At 44.1% G+C, this 18674-nt stretch overlaps 1 protein-coding gene across 1 annotated transcript in view; it reads left to right on the top strand.

The window, feature by feature from the left end:
- The window catches only part of LOC129858891 (guanine nucleotide exchange factor VAV3-like), a 160203-nt gene that overhangs the window by 17056 nt on the left and 124473 nt on the right, over positions 1 to 18674 (top strand). The window contains exon 2 of the mRNA XM_055928128.1: positions 9388 to 9504. Coding sequence (XP_055784103.1) covers positions 9388 to 9504 — 117 coding nt within the window. The remainder of the gene's footprint in view (positions 1 to 9387; positions 9505 to 18674) is intronic.

The following is an 18674-nucleotide window of genomic DNA, read 5'->3' as shown; positions in this document are numbered from 1 at the left end:
TTCCATTCACATAAAAGAGTCGGTTAATTTGGTTCCATTCACATAAAAGAGTCGGTTCATTTGGTTCTATTCACATAAAAGAGTCGGCTCATTTGGTTCCAGTCTCTTAAAAGAGCCGGCTCATTTGGTTCCATTCACATAAATGAGTCGGCTCATTTGGTTCCATTCACTTAAAAGAGTCGGCTCATTTGGTTCCATTCACTTAAAAGAGCCGGCTCATTTGGTTCTCCAAAGATTGCCTGCATTCTTGGTTGCATTGCATCGCAAGAGATGATTTAAAAAAATCATATTTCATGCAACTGACTGTATGCAATGTCCAATCACATATCATTCTGTTTGTAACTCCGACCCAGTTGTCATGTCAACACAGCTGTCAGTGGGTTGTCAACACAGCTGTCAGTGCTGCTGCAAACCACAACAAAAGAGACATGACAAAATGGAAATGGGAAAAAACTTCTAGATGCCATGGCTAGTCATGGTTTATGTACATGGTGTGGCAGTCGGTAAATGTAATTTTAAAAGAAAGTGAACCCAGACCTTTCTCGATCCAGTTTCAACTGAAATTGTCTAACATGAACTGCACTAGCTAGCTTAGCATGTCGGAAGCTTGGTTAGGTAGCTACAGCTTCTTAGGGCTAGGCCGCTTTTTTTCCCAATTTCCGCCTGAATGACGTGCCCAAAGTAAACTGCCTGTTACTCAGGCGCTGAAGCCAGAATATGCATATAATTGGTACCGTTGGAAAGAAAACACTTTGAAGTTTGTAGAAATATTGAAATAATGTAGGAGAGTATAAGACAATAGATATGGTAGGAGAAAATCCAAAGAATAACCAACCAGAATTATTTTATTTTTGAGAGACCATGCTCTTCCAATGGCAAGTATAAGGGCATACTCAATTCTAGCTCCCATGATGCAATTCATATGGCTTCCACTGGGTGTCAGCAGTCTATGTTCAAGGTTTCAGGGGTATAACTTCCAAAACGAATAAGAAATAACAGTTTTAGTGGAAGGACACAGTCTTGGAAATTAGTGTTTTCACGCGCCATGAAGACAAGACTCACCTAAAATTGGTTTCCTAGTGAACATACTTCTTTCCGTAAGAAATAATATCGTTTGATTACATTTTAGGGTTTCTGAGGAGTACATAGAAACGTATTTCTGCATGTTGAACGAGTGGATTACTCAAATCGATGGCACCAACTAAACTGACTTTTTTGGGATATAAAGAAGGATTTTATCTAACAAAACGACACTACATGTTATATCTGGGACCCTTTGGATGACAAATCAGAGGAAGATTTTCAAAAACTAAGTTAATATTTAATCGCTATTTGTGAAGTTATGAAATTTGTGCCGGTGGAAAAATATTTTGATGTGGGGCACCGTCCTCAAACAATCGCATGGCATGCTTTTGCTGTAATAGCTACTGTAAATCGGACAGTGCAGTTAGATTAACAAGAATTTAAGCTTTCAACTGATATAAGACACTTGTATGTACCTAAATGTTTAATATCCATAATTTCTATGATTATTTATTTGAAATGAGTGCCCTCCAGTTTCACAGGAAGTAGGCTAGCTAGCTTGGTAAAACGTGGTTAGGCTTTACATTCCCATGGTCCATGGCCTTCTGTGTTAATCTTTACATTCCCATGGTCCGTGGCCTTCTGTGTTAGGCTTTACATTCCCATGGTCTGTGGCCTTCTGTGTTAGGCTTTACATTCCCATGGTCTGTGGCCTTCTGTGTTAGGCTTTACATTCCCACGGTCCGTGGCGTTCTGTGTTAGGCTTTACATTCCCATGGTCTGTGGCCTTCTGTGTTAGGCTTTACATTCCCATGGTCTGTGGCCTTCTGTGTTAGGCTTTACATTCCCACGGTCCGTGGCGTTCTGTGTTAGGCTTTACATTCCCATGGTCTGTGGCCTTCTGTGTTAGGCTTTACATTCCCATGGTCCATGGCCTTCTGCTTTAGGCTTTACATTCCCATGGTCCGTGGCATTCTGCTTTAGGCTTTACATTCCCATGGTCCGTGGCATTCTGCTTTAGGCTTTACATTCCCATGGTCTGTGGCCTTCTGTGTTAGGCTTTACATTCCCATGGTCCGTGGCCTTCTGCTTTAGGCTTTACATTCCCATGGTCCGTGGCCTTCTGCTTTAGGCTTTACATTCCCATGGTCCGTGGCATTCTGCTTTAGGCTTTACATTCCCATGGTCCGTGGCATTCTGCTTTAGGCTTTACATTCCCATGGTCCGTGGCCTTCTGCTTTAGGCTTTACATGTGGCCTTCTGTGTGTGGCCTTCTGCTTTCCTCCTATAGTGTTCCGTGCGACGCCATTTCTTCGCGCCAGACACACACATCTCAAGAGAGACCCGTCAGATACAGGAGGTGCGTCAGAGAGAAAGCATGCAGGGGTTGTGGCATTCTCATTCAATACCCTGTTGAATACTATTGTATTCATCGCTACAGTTAAATCATTGTTATATCTCTCTCGTCTACGTGTGACGCTTCGAACAGTTGCACGCCAGCCGGGAATAAAAAACTGATACAGTGGTAAAACGGAGCATTTCCGTTTGAATTCCAGGCTGGTAGCACACAGAGTATATGTCTGAAATGGTACCCTCTTACTTTACATAGTACACTACTTTTGACCAAGGCCCGTGTGGCTCTAGAGAAAAGTAGTGCACTATATAGGTAATTTCAGATGCACTCTCTCTTCCTGTTGGCTGGGCTGGCTTGTCTGTACTGTATGCATATCAGATTGACTTGATGGACGGACAGAAAGAGAAGAGGCCTCTCAGGTCTCCAACACTAACCCTGGTCACCAGTCCTCTGCTTCCTCTGTGACAGAGTCGGCCATCTTACTGTCTGTTAATTGACACTCATTAACCAATAAGAGATGAGATGAGTCTAACTCAGGTTGGCTTTTCATATGAGCGATCTAGAACCAAACAGTGGCATGTAATTAGCTGCTAGGCTAGGCTAGGCTAGGCTAGGCTAGGCTAGGCTAGGCTAGGCTACACACTGGGGTTTTAAAAGACCCACTCACTGTACTGTACCGGAGCAGTAGCAGAAAGAAATAGGATCCATGTAATGGAGGACAAGCACACCCCATCTCAACCAACTGAACAGAGCAATAACACATGACTTGAAAAGGGATGGTGACTCTCTGTCTTATTTCTGCTAATGGTTTCTGCACGGTGCTGCAGATGGTTTCTGCATGGTGCTGCAGATGGTTTCTGCATGGTGCTGCAGATGGTTTCTGCATGGTGCTACAGATGGTTGCTGCATGGTGCTACAGATGGTTTCTGCATGGTGCTGCAGATGGTTTCTGCACGGTGCTACAGATGGTTTCTGCATGGTGCTACAGATGGTTTCTGCATGGTGCTACAGATGGTTTCTGCACGGTGCTACAGATGGTTTCTGCATGGTACTACAGATGGTTTCTGCATGGTGCTACAGATGGTTTCTGCATGGTGCTGCAGATGGTTTCTGCATGGTGCTACAGATGGTTTCTGCATGGTGCTACAGATGGTTTCGGCATGGTGCTACAGATGGTTTCTGCATGGTGCTACAGATGGTTTCTGCATGGTGCTGCAGATATGAAATGCTACACCATTATAGACTACAGTGCTGTGGTCAATTCTCTCTTCCCTCGAGTCCTCCCTGGTCCTCCCCTCCCTACTCCGCAGGTGTACACACGCTCATGCACACACACACAAACACACACACACACACACACAAACGCACGCTTGGACACACACACACACACACACACACAAACACGCATGCTTGGACACACTCACACACACACATGCTCACACATGCTCACACCTGCTCACACATGCTCACACATGCTCACACACACACACACACACACACACACACACACACACACACACACACACACACACACACACACACACACACACACACACACACACACACACACACACACACACACACACACACACACACACACACACACACACACACACACACACACACACTCACAGAGGCCCATGGTTCCATTCTCCGCTGATACAGGATGTAGTCCTTCCATAACAAGAGATGTGAGTCTACACACACCAGTCAGTACTGTAGATGAGGCCTAGTGGGGCTGAGAGCTCCTAATGCAGAAAACAGCCATGTGTGAAACCATCTGGACACTCCCTGCTACTTCCTTGTTAAAACCGTCCCTTCTTGACTCCCTGCACCCAGCATGCTTCACCCCAGTGATACAGAGTGGGTTTCAGCCCACTGAGCCCAGTACTACAGAGTTAGTGGGTCTCAGCCCAGTGCTACAGAGTTAGTGGGTCTCAGGCCAGTACTACAGAGTTAGTGGGTCTCAGGCCAGTGCTACAGAGTTAGTGGGTCTCAGGCCAGTACTACAGAGTTAGTGGGTCTCAGCCCAGTGCTACAGAGTTAGTGGGTCTCAGCCCAGTGCTACAGAGTTAGTGGGTCTCAGGCCAGTACTACAGAGTTAGTGGGTCTCAGCCCAGTGCTACAGAGTTAGTGGGTCTCAGGCCAGTACTACAGAGTTAGTGGGTCTCAGGCCAGTGCTACAGAGTTAGTGGGTCTCAGGCCAGTACTACAGAGTTAGTGGGTCTCAGCCCAGTGCTACAGAGTTAGTGGGTCTCAGCCCAGTGCTACAGAGTTAGTGGGTCTCAGGCCAGTACTACAGAGTTAGTGGGTCTCAGGCCAGTACTACAGAGTTCGTGGGTCTCAGGCCAGTACTACAGAGTTAGTGGGTCTCAGGCCAGTACTACAGAGTTAGTGGGTCTCAGCCCAGTGCTACAGAGTTAGTGGGTCTCAGCCCAGTGCTACAGAGTTAGTGGGTCTCAGCCCAGTACTACAGAGTTAGTGGGTCTCAGCCCACCTAGCCCAGTACTACAGAGTTAGTGGGTCTCAGCCCATTGATCCCAGTGCTACAGAGTTAGTGGGTCTCAGCCCAGTGCTACAGAGTTAGTGGGTCTCAGCCCATTGATCCCAGTGCTACAGAGTTAGTGGGTCACAGCCCACTGAGCCCAGTACTACAGAGTTAGTGGGTCTCAGCCCATTGATCCCAGTGCTACAGAGTTAGTGAGTCTCAGCCCATTGATCCCAGTGCTACAGAGTTAGTGGGTCTCAGCCCACTGAGCCCAGTACTACAGAGTTAGTGGGTCTCAGCCCATTGATCCCAGTGCTACAGAGTTAGTGGGTCTCAGCCCAGTGCTACAGAGTTAGTGGGTCTCGGCCCAGTGCTACAGAGTTAGTGGGTCTCAGCCCATTGATCCCAGTGCTAAAGAGTTAGTGGGTCACAGCCCACTGAGCCCAGTACTACAGAGTTAGTGGGTCTCAGCCCATTGATCCCAGTGCTACAGAGTTAGTGAGTCTCAGCCCATTGATCCCAGTGCTACAGAGTTAGTGGGTCTCAGCCCACTGAGCCCAGTACTACAGAGTTAGTGGGTCTCAGCCCACTGAGCCCAGCACTACAGAGTTAGTGGGTCTCAGATGCCTCTCTGTGAGGCTGCTGTTTCCTTCAGATACCAAAAAAGCTGGTTGCAGGGTCGCTCAGAAGACCCCGGCGTCCGTCTCCAAGATGTGTTGCTCAGATTAAAACGCCATGCAAACAAGTGTAAACATTCAACATTATTTACTAGTTGCCGGTCTGCCTGTTTGTCTGCCTGTTTTGTATTTCTGTCTATCTATCTAGCTGCCTGCCTGCCTGTCTATCAGTCTGCCTCTCTGCATGTCTGTTTGCCTGTCTGCCTGCCTGTCTGCATGTCTGTCTGCCTGCCTCTCTGCCTCTCTGTCTGTCTGTCTGCCTGCCTGCCTGCCTCTCTGTCTGTCTGCCTGTCTCTGTCTCTCTGCCTGTCTCTGTCTCTCTGCCTGTCTCCCTGCCTCACTGTCTGTCTGTCTGCCTGCCTCTGTCTGTCTGTCTGTCTGTCTGTCTGTCTGTCTGTCTGTCTGTCTGCCTGTCTGTCTGCCTGTCTGCCTGCCTCTCTGTCTGTCTGCCTGACTCTCTGCCTGTCTCTGTCTCTCTGCCTGTCTCTGTCTCTCTGCCTGTCTCTCTGCCTCGCTGTCTGTCTGCCTGCCTCTCTGACTGTCTGCATGTCTGTCTGCCTGCCTCTCTGCATATATGTCTGTCTGCCTGCCTATCTGCCTGTCTGCATGTCTGCCTGTCTGTCTGCCTCTCTACCTCTCTGACAGTCTCTCTGCTTGTCTCTCTGCATGCCTCTCTGCCTTTCTGTCTCTCTGCCTGTCTGCCCCTCTGCCTCTACCCGTCTCTCTGTCTGTCTGTCTCTCTGCCTGTCTCTCTGCCTGTCTGCCTCTCTGCCTGTCTGTCTGCCTGTCTGTCTCTCTGCCTGCCTGCCTGCCTGCCTGTCTCTCTGCCTGTCTGCCTGTCTGTCTCTCTGCCTGTCTGCCTCTCTGCCTCTACCTGTCTCTCTTATCTGGGGTTTTCTAGTCCAAGGCCTATCTTGTGAACTCGTCTGTAATGCCTAATACCATGTGAGCGGAGCGGAATTTCATATTTGATGGTTGTTGCCATCATCGTCTCCAGACAGCCACAGTTACAGAGGATAGCTAAATATCTGACGAGATGTTATGAATAAAGAAAGATGGCCTCTCTCGGTTGTTTGACTTGTATTCCGTTAGTTTATTTGAATATTGTACCAGTGTTCTGTAACACAGACTCAGCTCCATTCATCATTGACTTGCATGTACTTTTGTTGTTAGTGGAGTTACAGATTCACACAGACAAGGCTACGCTGTTTTAAAAATGAAAGACAGAGAACGGCTTTCCCTGTGAAATCCTGCTTGTTAGTCAAAACTAAATGACAAAAGAAAAGTGAGCAACCAAACCCAAAAGTTGCTGGTTCGAAACCCCGAGCTGGCAAATAAGCCCTGAGCAAGGCAGTTAAGCCCCAGCAACTACATTGAGTTAAGGCAGTCCCCCCCCCCCACCCCCCCCCGCACCTCTCTGATTCAGAGGGGTTGGGTTAAGGCAGTCCCCCCCCCCCCCCCCGCACCTCTCTGATTCAGAGGGGTTGGGTTAAGGCAGCCCCCCCCCCCCCCCGCACCTCTCTGATTCAGAGGGGTTGGGTAAAGGCAGCCCCCCCACCCCCCCCCCGCACCGCTCTGATTCAGAGGGGTTGGGTAAAGGCAGCCCCCCCCCCCCCGCCCCCCCCCGCACCTCTCTGATTTAGAGGGGTTGGGTTAAGGCAGACCCCCCCGCACCTCTCTGATTCAGAGGGGTTGCGTTAAGGCAGCCCCCCCCCCCCCCCCCCCGCACCTCTCTGATTCAGAGGGGTTGGGTAAAGGCAGCCCCCCCCCCCACCCCCACGCACCTCTCTGATTCAGAGGGGTTGGGTTAAATGCGAAAGATCCATTCCCGTTGAACGCATTCAGCTGTAAAACTGACTAGGTATCCCCTTCTCTGAAGGGTTTCTACAGAGCTGGTTAGAGCATGCTTACTTGTTAAAGTCCTGCTGATCACAGAGTGTTTGTGAGGACTGAAGTCATTTTAACAGCCTGTTGATGTCATTTTAACAACCTGTTGATGTCATTTTAACAGCTTGTTGTGATGAAGTCTTGTGTTGGAGAACGTCTCCATCAGCATATACCTTAACAGGACACCAAAGATTATAATGTTACTATAGCAACTGAAGGCTCTACTATGTCGATTGGTGGTTGGGGATATCCAATGTCGAGTGACTTAAATCCATCATTTGGCGATTATACTTGAAATATGAACACTTTGTGATGTAAATTACCCATAAATTACCCATAAATGTCAATTATCCTGCAATATTCAAAAACCTGCAGAGAAAACAGCTTTTTGCAATCTACTTTCCTCAGACATGAATCAGACGAGAATGTCTTGTTACAGATGAGGGAGCATTTCAGTTCAGACCTGGTTGGGAATATTCTAGTAACGACGGAGGTGCACCATCAGCGTCCTCCTATGAGGCAGTCATTGAGGACAATATCCTCTCTTTCACCCAGGGTTTATCACAGAGTAGCTAACCCCACTGGGTGTCAACCATGTTTTATGTCAGACAATTATGTTTAAACGGGCCTCCTCGTTTGTATCTGTCCCAGACAAGGCACTCTGATCAAAACAGTTTATACTGAGTGTGGTGTACACCTCTCCCAGCATTTCAAATTAGATAGCGTCCGTCGTGATTCGTGTCAGCGTTTTTTGAAAAACATTTATTCAGCCAGCGTTTCGTGGCAGGGTTTGAGGCTGCTGACTCTGTTTATGTGTAGCTATGAGATTGATGTGGTTTTGGAAGAGATCCTGCCTGTCTATTGATCTTCATTAGGTTAATTACCTCAAATGTGGGATGCGCACGAGGCAAAAAAGGTTTTTACAAGTCAGTAAATTATCTTCTCGTTCTAATACGGGATGGAGTCTTTACTTATTTGATTCTGTCAGGATGCAGTTTTGGACAGACAATAGCTCTGTCCATTTTCAAACTCAACAAAGAGTTTCTGCTCTTTGACTGTTTATACGTGACTGTGATTTTGGCATATACAACAATGGCAGTATGTGTATTGTCTAAGAGAATGAGAATGTTTTGAGTGGCAGCCAAGTTTAAGTGTAAACCAGATGTGAACCTCTTCTGGCCCTTGAACGTAGTTCAATGTAAACAGTTTGTGGCAAACGGTTCAGGAGCAAACGGTTCAGGAGCAAGCAAACGGTTCAGGAGCAAACGGTTCAGGAGCAAACGGTTCAGGAGCAAACGGTTCAGGAGCAAACGGTTCAGGAGAAAACGGTTCAGGACCAAACGGTTCAGGAGCAAACGGTTCAGGAGCAAACGGTTCAGGAGCAAACGGTTCAGGAGCAAACGGTGCAGGACCAAACGGTTCAGGAGCAAACGGTTCAGGACCAAACGGTTTAGGACCAGCGTTGAGAAGTAATAATTGTGAAATTTCAGTCTGAAGACTGTGGGATGGCTTCTAAAACATTGAATCGATGGGTATTTCTCAAATCAGCATACATTTCTGTCAAGACTTGAACAAATACACATTTCATATGAGCTCAATCTATGCAATGACGCAAGTCTGAATAAAATGCCAAATGTTACTTTGTGTGACTGTAGAGACCGAATGGTGAATCATGTTATATTATCATTCAATTAACAGTAAAACATGACCGTTTCAGTCACCTGTTCGCATCCTATACAATGGATTAAAGTGAGCAATAAGAAATCAATCTCTGCCTTTTATCGTCGAGTGTTCCAACTCCCTTTACCTCAAATGAGTCCTTTTGGAAGTGTTTCTTGGTAAGCCAATCTCATGAATTTTGTCATTGTTGTTGAGCAGCCCTCCTTTCCTTTGTTTGCTGAAGCGAAGGCTCACCTGATACTCTAACAACTAAACATGTCCCCTTATTCCGTTTGTAGTTCCTGTGCTTGAAGAACATCCGGACGTTCCTCGCTGCGTGCTGTGAGACGTTTGGCATGAAGAAGACTGAGCTCTTTGAGGCCTTCGACTTGTTTGATGTGCGGGACTTTGGAAAGGTAAGAAACAAGATTTCTACGCTGTTTCATCGTGTGTTTACAGTGCCTTCGGAAAGTATTCAGACCGCTTGACTTTTTCCACATTTTGTTACGTTACAGCCTTATTCTAAAATGGATTAAATTGTTTTTTCCCCCCTCATCAATCTACACACAATACCCCATAATGACAAATCAAAAACAGTTTTTTAGACATTTTTTCTAATTCATGAAAAAACAAAACAGAAATAACTTATTTACATAAATATTCAGACCCTTTGATATGAGACGGGAAACTGAGCTCCGGTGCATCCTGTTTCCATTGATCATCCTTGAGATGTTTCCACAACTTGATTGGAGTCTGAAAACTTTCCTAAGGCACTGTACATGCCCTACTCCCTTCACATATTTATCTTTGGGGGTTTCCATCTCTCACGCTGGAATTATCATGTTATCTGTTTCCAACTGGGAAACACATTGAGAAGAATAGTGCACACTACTACAAACAGGTTATGTAAGGAGCTTAGTGTACTCTGTAGTGGGCTGTTATAGGAGAATAATATACACCATCACCGACTGTATGAGAGAATTTAACCCATCACTGCTGGATCACTTGAAGAGAACAGTATTGAGCCGCTACAGTTGGCTGCTCTTCCTCTTGCATGTGGACACCATTTACCGCAACTCTGTATGGTGCAAGCAGTTATCCTGACATATAGGACAAGGCTTCAGTTTCCTCTCATTGAAACAAAAACACTACAACGGTTCAGTTGTTATGGGGTGAAAAGCCTTGCTTTGCCTTGGTTCTTTATTGTTATAGAACTCTTTTTGTCATGTTGTTAGCATGTGGGGACAGCGGTGGCTCTGCTGCTAGTTTAATAAAGTCCATGTTGTTAGCATGTGGGGACAGCAGCGGTTCTGCAGCTAGTTTAATAAAATCCCTGTTGTTAGCATGTGGGGACAGCGCTGGCTCTGCTGCTAGTTTAATAAAGTCCATGTTATTAGCATGTGGGGACAGCGGTGGCTCTGCTGCTAGTTTAATAAAGTCCCTGTTGTTAGCATGTGGGGATAGCGCTGGCTCTGCTGCTAGTTTAATAAAGTCCATGTTATTAGCATGTGGGGACAGCAGCGGTTCTGCAGCTAGTTTAATAAAGTCCATGTTGTTAGCATGTGGGGACAGCGGTGGTTCTGCTGCTAGTTTAATAAAGTCCATGTTATTAGCATGTGGGGACAGCAGCGGTTCTGCAGCTAGTTTAATAAAGTCCCTGTTGTTAGCATGTGGGGACAGCGCTGGTTCTGCAGCTAGTTTAATAACGTTTATTTATACATCAGCGAGGAAGGCACGGAGCGAGGCTGGCTGTCCTCTGGGGTGGGAGGTGGCTGACAGACAGACAGGATGTTTGGCGTTTTCTTCCTAGATGAGGATATGGGTCACACATTTTCATGCTTTTTGAGTGTGTGTGTGTGTGTGTGAGAGAGAGAGCTGAAGAGACAGAGGGACGGACTGACTGACAGTTTTTGTTTCTGCCTTTGCCTCCATGACTTACAACGTCTGTCAGGCTCCAGGCAGAATAGTATGTGTTGCCTCTCTGATCAATAGGAACCCTTAGCCTGAATACCCAGATTGTTCCTGTGTAGAAACTCTACTAACCTTTGACCTCAAGCTCCACCTGGCCTCAGAAGTCCTCATAACTCCTAAGGCATCCAGGAAGTAAATTATGTGGATACTGGGAAATTGGGCAGAATCCACACAGCTTGATGTACTGTACATGTCAGAATCTGTTGTGATGGTTAAAGCCTTTAAGTGATTTCTCCTGGTATTGTGCTTGGTTGAGTTAAGTCATTTATAATTAAAACACTGTCTGACTGCTGCCAGTCAAGAAGAAGACACTATTTTCCTTCATACAATTCTCCAGAATATTCCAGGCACAAATCGACAGCTCCTTGTCGAATATGTATCTACAAATATAGCTCCTCTTAATCCTTCTCACCGTTCATCACTGTTTGCAGTTGTTAATATGTATGTTATTGTTCTTTATTTATTGATTTCAAATGTTTATTGTTTTTATTTCACTCTGTGGTCATGCTGCTGCTCCCTCTATGGTTATTCCACCCCGCACCCTCAACAGTCTGTACTCTGCCTCCATCCCAATGTACATCTATTTATTCATTTATTCAAGCCTAGGTCTATGAGGCATGGAGAGGCGGCCTTTCATTACTATGACCCTGTCAAGGCTGTGTGTAACTGGTGAAAGGAGTCAGGCACAGGAGAGCTGAGATGCGTGGACAAGGTATTTCATTCAAGAAAACACCAGTATAAACACAATACTATGGTGCTGGAAAAAATATCGGTACCACGAAACAAACGGGCGTAATAACAAACTTGGTAACAAAATACCAGCCGTCAAAATACAGCCTGAACAATAAAACAAACACACACACAAACATGGGGGAAACCAGAGGGTTAAATAATGAACATGTAATGAGGGAATTGAAACCAGGTGTGTAAAAAAACAAAGACAAAACCAATGGAAAATGAAAAGTGGATCGGTGATGGCTAGAAGGCCGGTGATGTCGACCGCCGAACGACGCTCGAACAAGGAGAGGGACCGACTCCGGCGGAAGTCGTGACAGACCCCAGCGTCTGGAATAGCCTGCCAGAGAACCGGAGGGGGGCCGAAACTGTGGACATCTTTAAAACGAACCTTTTGAGTTGTGTCTTAAGGTGCTTTTTAGTCTTTCAGTTTTTATTGTTTTTCTTTCGTTTTTTTTATCCTCTTATGTTTATTCTGTAGTAAACAATTCAGTTTTTATTTTCATTGTTTTTATTAGGGTTTTCTTTACTGTAAAGGACATTGTGTTGCATTCCATGTACAGTTGATGTATATAGTACTACAGTTGTTATGATGTATATAGTACTACAGTTGTTATGATGTATATAGTACTACAGTTGTTGTGATGTATATAGTACTACAGTTGTTATGGTGTATATAGTACTACAGTTGTTGTGATGTATATAGTACTACAGTTGTTATGGTGTGTATATAGTACTACAGTTGTTGTGATGTATATAGTACTACAGTTGTTATGGTGTGTATATAGTACTACAGTTGTTGTGATGTATATAGTACTACAGTTGTTATGGTGTGTATATAGTACTACAGTTGTTATGGTGTGTATATAGTACTACAGTTGTTATGATGTATATAGTACTACAGTTGTTATGGTGTGTATATAGTACTACAGTTGTTGTGATGTATATAGTACTACAGTTGTTATGGTGTGTATATAGTACTACAGTTGTTGTGATGTATATAGTACTACAGTTGTTATGATGTATATAGTACTACAGTTGTTATGATGTATATAGTACTACAGTTGTTATGGTGTGTATATAGTACTACAGTTGTTGTGATGTATATAGTACTACAGTTGTTGTGATGTATATAGTACTACAGTTGTTATGATGTATATAGTACTACAGTTGTTTTGATGTATATAGTACTACAGTTGTTTTGATGTATATAGTACTACAGTTGTTATGATGTATATAGTACTACAGTTGTTGTGATGTATATAGTACTACAGTTGTTATGATGTATATAGTACTACAGTTGTTATGATGTGTATAGTACTACAGTTGTTATGGTGTGTATATAGTACTACAGTTGTTATGATGTATATAGTACTACAGTTGTTATGGTGTGTATATAGTACTACAGTTGTTGTGATGTATATAGTACTACAGTTGTTGTGATGTATATAGTACTACAGTTGTTATGATGTATATAGTACTACAGTTGTTTTGATGTATATAGTACTACAGTTGTTTTGATGTATATAGTACTACAGTTGTTATGATGTATATAGTACTACAGTTGTTGTGATGTATATAGTACTACAGTTGTTATGATGTATATAGTACTACAGTTGTTATGATGTGTATAGTACTACAGTTGTTATGGTGTGTATATAGTACTACAGTTGTTGTGATGTATATAGTACTACAGTTCTTATGATGTATATAGTACTACAGTTGTTATGATGTATATAGTACTACAGTTGTTATGATGTATATAGTACTACAGTTGTTGTGATGTATATAGTACTACAGTTCTTATGATGTATATAGTACTACAGTTGTTATGATGTATATAGTACTACAGTTGTTGTGATGTATATAGTACTACAGTTGTTATGATGTATATAGTACTACAGTTGTTATGGTGTGTATATAGTACTACAGTTGTTGTGATGTGTGTGTATATAGTACTACAGTTGTTGTGATGTGTGTGTATATAGTACTACAGTTGTTATGATGTGTATAGTACTACAGTTGTTATGATGTATATAGTACTACAGTTGTTATGATGTATATAGTACTACAGTTGTTATGATGTATATAGTACTACCGTTGTTATGGTGTGTATATAGTACTACAGTTGTTATGATGTATATAGTACTACAGTTGTTATGGTGTGTATATAGTACTACAGTTGTTGTGATGTATATAGTACTACAGTTGTTGTGATGTATATAGTACTACAGTTGTTATGGTGTGTATATAGTACTACAGTTGTTATGATGTATATAGTACTACAGTTGTTATGGTGTATATAGTACTACAGTTGTTATGATGTATATAGTACTACAGTTGTTGTGATGTATATAGTACTACAGTTGTTATGGTGTATATATTACTACAGTTGTTATGGTGTATATAGTACTACAGTTGTTGTGATGTATATAGTACTACAGTTGTTATGGTGTGTATATAGTACTACAGTTGTTGTGATGTATATATTACTACAGTTGTTATGGTGTGTATATAGTACTACAGTTGTTGTGATGTATATAGTACTACAGTTGTTATGGTGTGTATATAGTACTACAGTTGTTGTGATGTATATATTACTACAGTTGTTGTGGTGTGTATAGAGTGCTACAGTTGGTGTGGTGTGTATACAGTACTACAGTTGTTGTGATGTCTGTATTTAGTACTACAGTTGTTATGGTTTATATAGTACTACAGTTGTTGTGATGTGTGTATTCAGTACTACAGTTGGTGTGGTGTGTATAGAGTGCTACAGTTGGTGTGGTGTGTATACAGTACTACAGTTGTTGTGATGTGTGTATTTAGTACTACAGTTGTTGTGGTGTGTGTCTGTATACAGTACTACAGTTGTTGTGATGTGTGTCTGTATACAGTACTACAGTTGTTGTGATGTGTGTATTTAGTACTACAGTTGGTGTGGTGTGTATTTAGTACTACAGTTGTTGTGATGTGTGTCTGTATTTAGTACTACACTTTCTATTTCTGTAGTTTCATTGTCATTATTTTATTTCACTTAGTTCGAAGCCTAAGATTCTCACTGTACCCTGCAGTCACATCTGCAACCCTGACTATTAAACACTCTGAATCTGATCTGAAAATATCCAGTAGCTGCAAGAAGGGTTGGCATTTCCCCGCCGTTGGCATCTCTTTTGCTGTTTTAATTAGGACATGGAGGACTGACTGATTAGTTTATTGATATCACACCCTATACATCCTGTCTCTCTCTGTATCCTCTCTGTTTGTCTCTGTCTCTGTATTTTCTCTCTCTCTCTTTCTCTTTCTCTTTCTCTCTCTTTCTCTCTCTCTCTCTCTCTCTCTCTCTCTCTCTCTCTCTCTCTCTCTCTCTCTCTCTCTCTCTCTCTCTCTCTCTCTCTCTCTCTCTCTCTCTCTCTCTCTCTCTCTCTCTCTCTCTCTCTCTCTCTTTCACTTTCTCCTCTTCTCTCTCTCTCTCTCTCTCTTTCTCTCTCTCTCTCTCTCTTTCACTCTCTCTCTCTCTTTCTCTTTCTCTTTCTCTCTTTCTCTCTCTCGTTCTTTCTTTCTTTCTTTCTCTCTCTCTCTCTCTCTCTCTCTTTCTCTCTTCTCTCTCTCTCTCTCTCTCTCTCTCTCTCTCTCTCTCTCTCTCTCTCTCTCTCTCTCTCTCTCTCTCTCTCTCTCTCTCTGTCTGTCTGTCTGTCTGTCTGTCTGTCTGTCTGTCTGTCTGTCTGTCTGTCTGTCTCTGTATTTTCTCTCTCTCTTTCTCTGTATTTTCTCTCTCTCTCTCTCTGTCTCGAGTGGGTTCCACTTTGTACAGGTGGAATTGGACAGCCATGACGTGAGATGGACCCAGGCTAACATCCCTGCTATGGCAGGCTAGGCCTGCGTCCCAGATGGCACCATATTCTCTGCTTAAGACCAGGGCCCATAGGGCTGTGGTCAAAAGTAGAGCACTATGTAGGGGAATTATGGTGCCATTTGTAATAAGACAAACTCTTCAGGATGTAACGGAGTGGAGAGAACAGCAAATGGGAGAATCTGCCTGTCATTCACCTACAGTTAGAAACCAGTTTTTTGTTGTTACGTGTTGTCGTCACATGGTGCAGAAATAGACATGGCAATACCGTTGAATAAAACATCCTTCTGCCTGTTTATTTCATAGGATATCCAGTACTGTAGTTTTGATAGCCTTCAGGAGGAAAGCTGTGCTTCATGTTTCATGATTGTTAGCTACTTTTTAACTTTAAAATACTGTTATATCCTTGCAGTGTACAGCCTGCTGGGTGTTAGCTATGTTTTGAACATTCTGACAGTGTTCTAAGTCAGGTTTTTCCCAACTCGGGCCTGGGGCCCCCCTGGTTTAACGTATTGTTTGTTGTTGTTACCTCAATACTACACAGTTGACTCAAATAACCAACTCATCATCCAGCTTTGATGATTTGAATCAGCTGTGTCGTACTAGAGGGTAGAAACACAACGTGCCCAGGACCGAGTTTGGGAAACCCTGTTTTAGGGCACAGATGCATTTATCTGTCTGTTAACTACATATAACCTACATATTTATAATGTTAAGATGTAGTATACTTTAGCTACAGTACAAAGCGATGTCTGTCAGTGTTACTACAGCCGTCTCTGTTATGAAGAAACCCATTTGTTCGTGTCTCCTACAGTAGTGTTGGTATTGACTCTGCACTCACAGCATAGGGAAAACACACAGATGCAAATATGAAGTTGTATTTTTTTAAATCTTCGTTGCAAAACATCTGTTTAGCACATCTGTCATGTAGACGTGTGTGAGAATTATGTAGACGCTCCTAGGGCGAAGGGGGAGCTCCTAGGGCGGAGGGGGAGCTCCTAGGGTGAAGGGGAGCTCCTAGGGTGAAAGGGAGCTCCTAGGGTGAAAGGGAGCTCCTAGGGTGAAGGGGAAGCTCCTAGGGTGAAGGGGAGCTCCTAGGGTGAAAGGGAATCCCCTTGGGCGAAGGGGGAGCTCCTAGGGCGAAGGGGAATCCCCTAGAGCGGAGGGGGAGCTCCTAGGGTAAAGGGGAGCTCCTAGGGTAAAGGGGAGCTCCTAGGGTGAAAGGGAGCTCCTAGGGTGAAAGGGAGCTCCTAGGGTGAAGGGGAGCTCCTAGGGTGAAAGGGAGCTCCTAGGGTGAAGGGGAGCTCCTAGGGTGAAAGGGAGCTCCTAGGGTGAAAGGGAGCTCCTAGGGTGAAGGGGAGCTCCTAGGGTGAAGAGGAAGCTCCTAGGGTGAAGGGGAGCTCCTAGGGTGAAGGGGAAGCTCCTAGGGTGAAGGGGAAGCTCCTAGGGTGAAGGGGAGCTCCTAGGGTGAAAGGGAGCTCCTAGGGTGAAGGGGAAGCTCCTAGGGTGAAGGGGAGCTCCTAGGGTGAAAGGGAGCTCCTAGGGTGAGGGGGAAGCTCCTAGGGTGAAGGGGAGATCCTAGGGTGAAAGGGAGCTCCTAGGGTGAAGGGGAAGCTCCTAGGGTGAAAGGGAGCTCCTAGGGTGAAAGGGAGCTCCTAGGGTGAAGGGGAAGCACCTAGGGTGAAGGGGAGCTCCTAGGGTGAAAGGGAGCTCCTAGGGTGAAAGGGAGCTCCTAGGGTAAAGGGGAGCTCCTAGGGTGAAAGGGAGCTCCTAGGGTGAAAGGGAGCTCCTAGGGTGAAAGGGAGCTCCTAGGGTGAAGGGGAAGCACCTAGGGCGAAGGGGAAGCTCCTAGGGCGAAGAGCACAAACAGTTTACCACACACATTGTTTTCATGTATGCTATTGTACAGGTAACTGACAAAATAAATGAAATGCCAACAACGTGTCTTAAAACCTCTAGGGTCTAAGCCCTGTCTAAGCCCTGTCTAAGCCCTGTCTAAGCCCTGTCTAAACCCTGTCTAAGCCCTGTCTAAGCCCTGTCTAAGCCCTGTCTAAGCCCTGTCTAAGCCCGGGGAATTGTTTTAAGAAGGTCATATCAAAAATAATGTTGTTATTGATTTTGAATTTTAAGACCCCTTGAAGAATCCCAAAAATATTTGATCTAAAATTGAATTTGACTGACTGCTATTAGCCCATAAAAATGCATTCAATAGCAGATTCACCACATGGAACAACAGATAGTCCCCAAAAAATCTAAAGGAAGTTTGTTCTGAAGTGTCTGTCCTATATCAGAGAGATAGAAGAAAGATCAGGAAACTATATTTTTTACATGTATTAACAGCTGTTTAAGCCTGTTTTTTGGGACATAAAATATATCCATACATGCTAACTAGTTAATGAATTACAGGAACTAGCTAATGATTAGCCCAATAGGCCAAATGCAGATGGGCAACCTCATGCTTCATCCTACTTGTTCCTAGCCACTATGCTAGTTGGGCTACAGGTCAGAATGTTTATTGATCATATCTGATAATATGGACCATGCATAGGCTTAAACATATATTTTTTGTTTTTACCAATATGTTATTGGGGTCTTTTCTGGAGGTGTATAATTTATAGCATCATTTTATTTTCTTAAATTTTGGAGCAGAATTTCCTTTTAAAGTCACCAGAACTGAGCTTCTCAGTCGTTCTACATAAAAATGTCTCCTGGGGGGGACCCCTCCCCCTCCCCCTCCCCCCCACCTCCTTGACTTTTTACCCCATTGCTAAAAATGAAGCGGTTCCCAGAGGAAACACTGTAGTGAGGTATTTATTTTCAGACAGACGCAGCAACCACAGCTGTAGACACTAGACTACAGTCTCCACCTCAGAAACAGTTCAACAAGGGGCCGCAATTTATTGATTGGCTTTTACACCTTCAGGGATGTCTCATACACTGTGCTGTACTGTAGGCTATGTGCTTTAGTCAGATTAAGCAAGCTTTAGGACACGCAGTGTGATGTTATAACTGTCAGCTTGCTCTTTGTGT

The sequence above is a fragment of the Salvelinus fontinalis genome, chromosome 7 (assembly GCF_029448725.1).
Source record: "Salvelinus fontinalis isolate EN_2023a chromosome 7, ASM2944872v1, whole genome shotgun sequence".
Taxonomy (NCBI): Eukaryota; Metazoa; Chordata; class Actinopteri; order Salmoniformes; family Salmonidae; genus Salvelinus; species Salvelinus fontinalis.
This window is presented reverse-complemented; position numbering and strand designations above follow the sequence as displayed.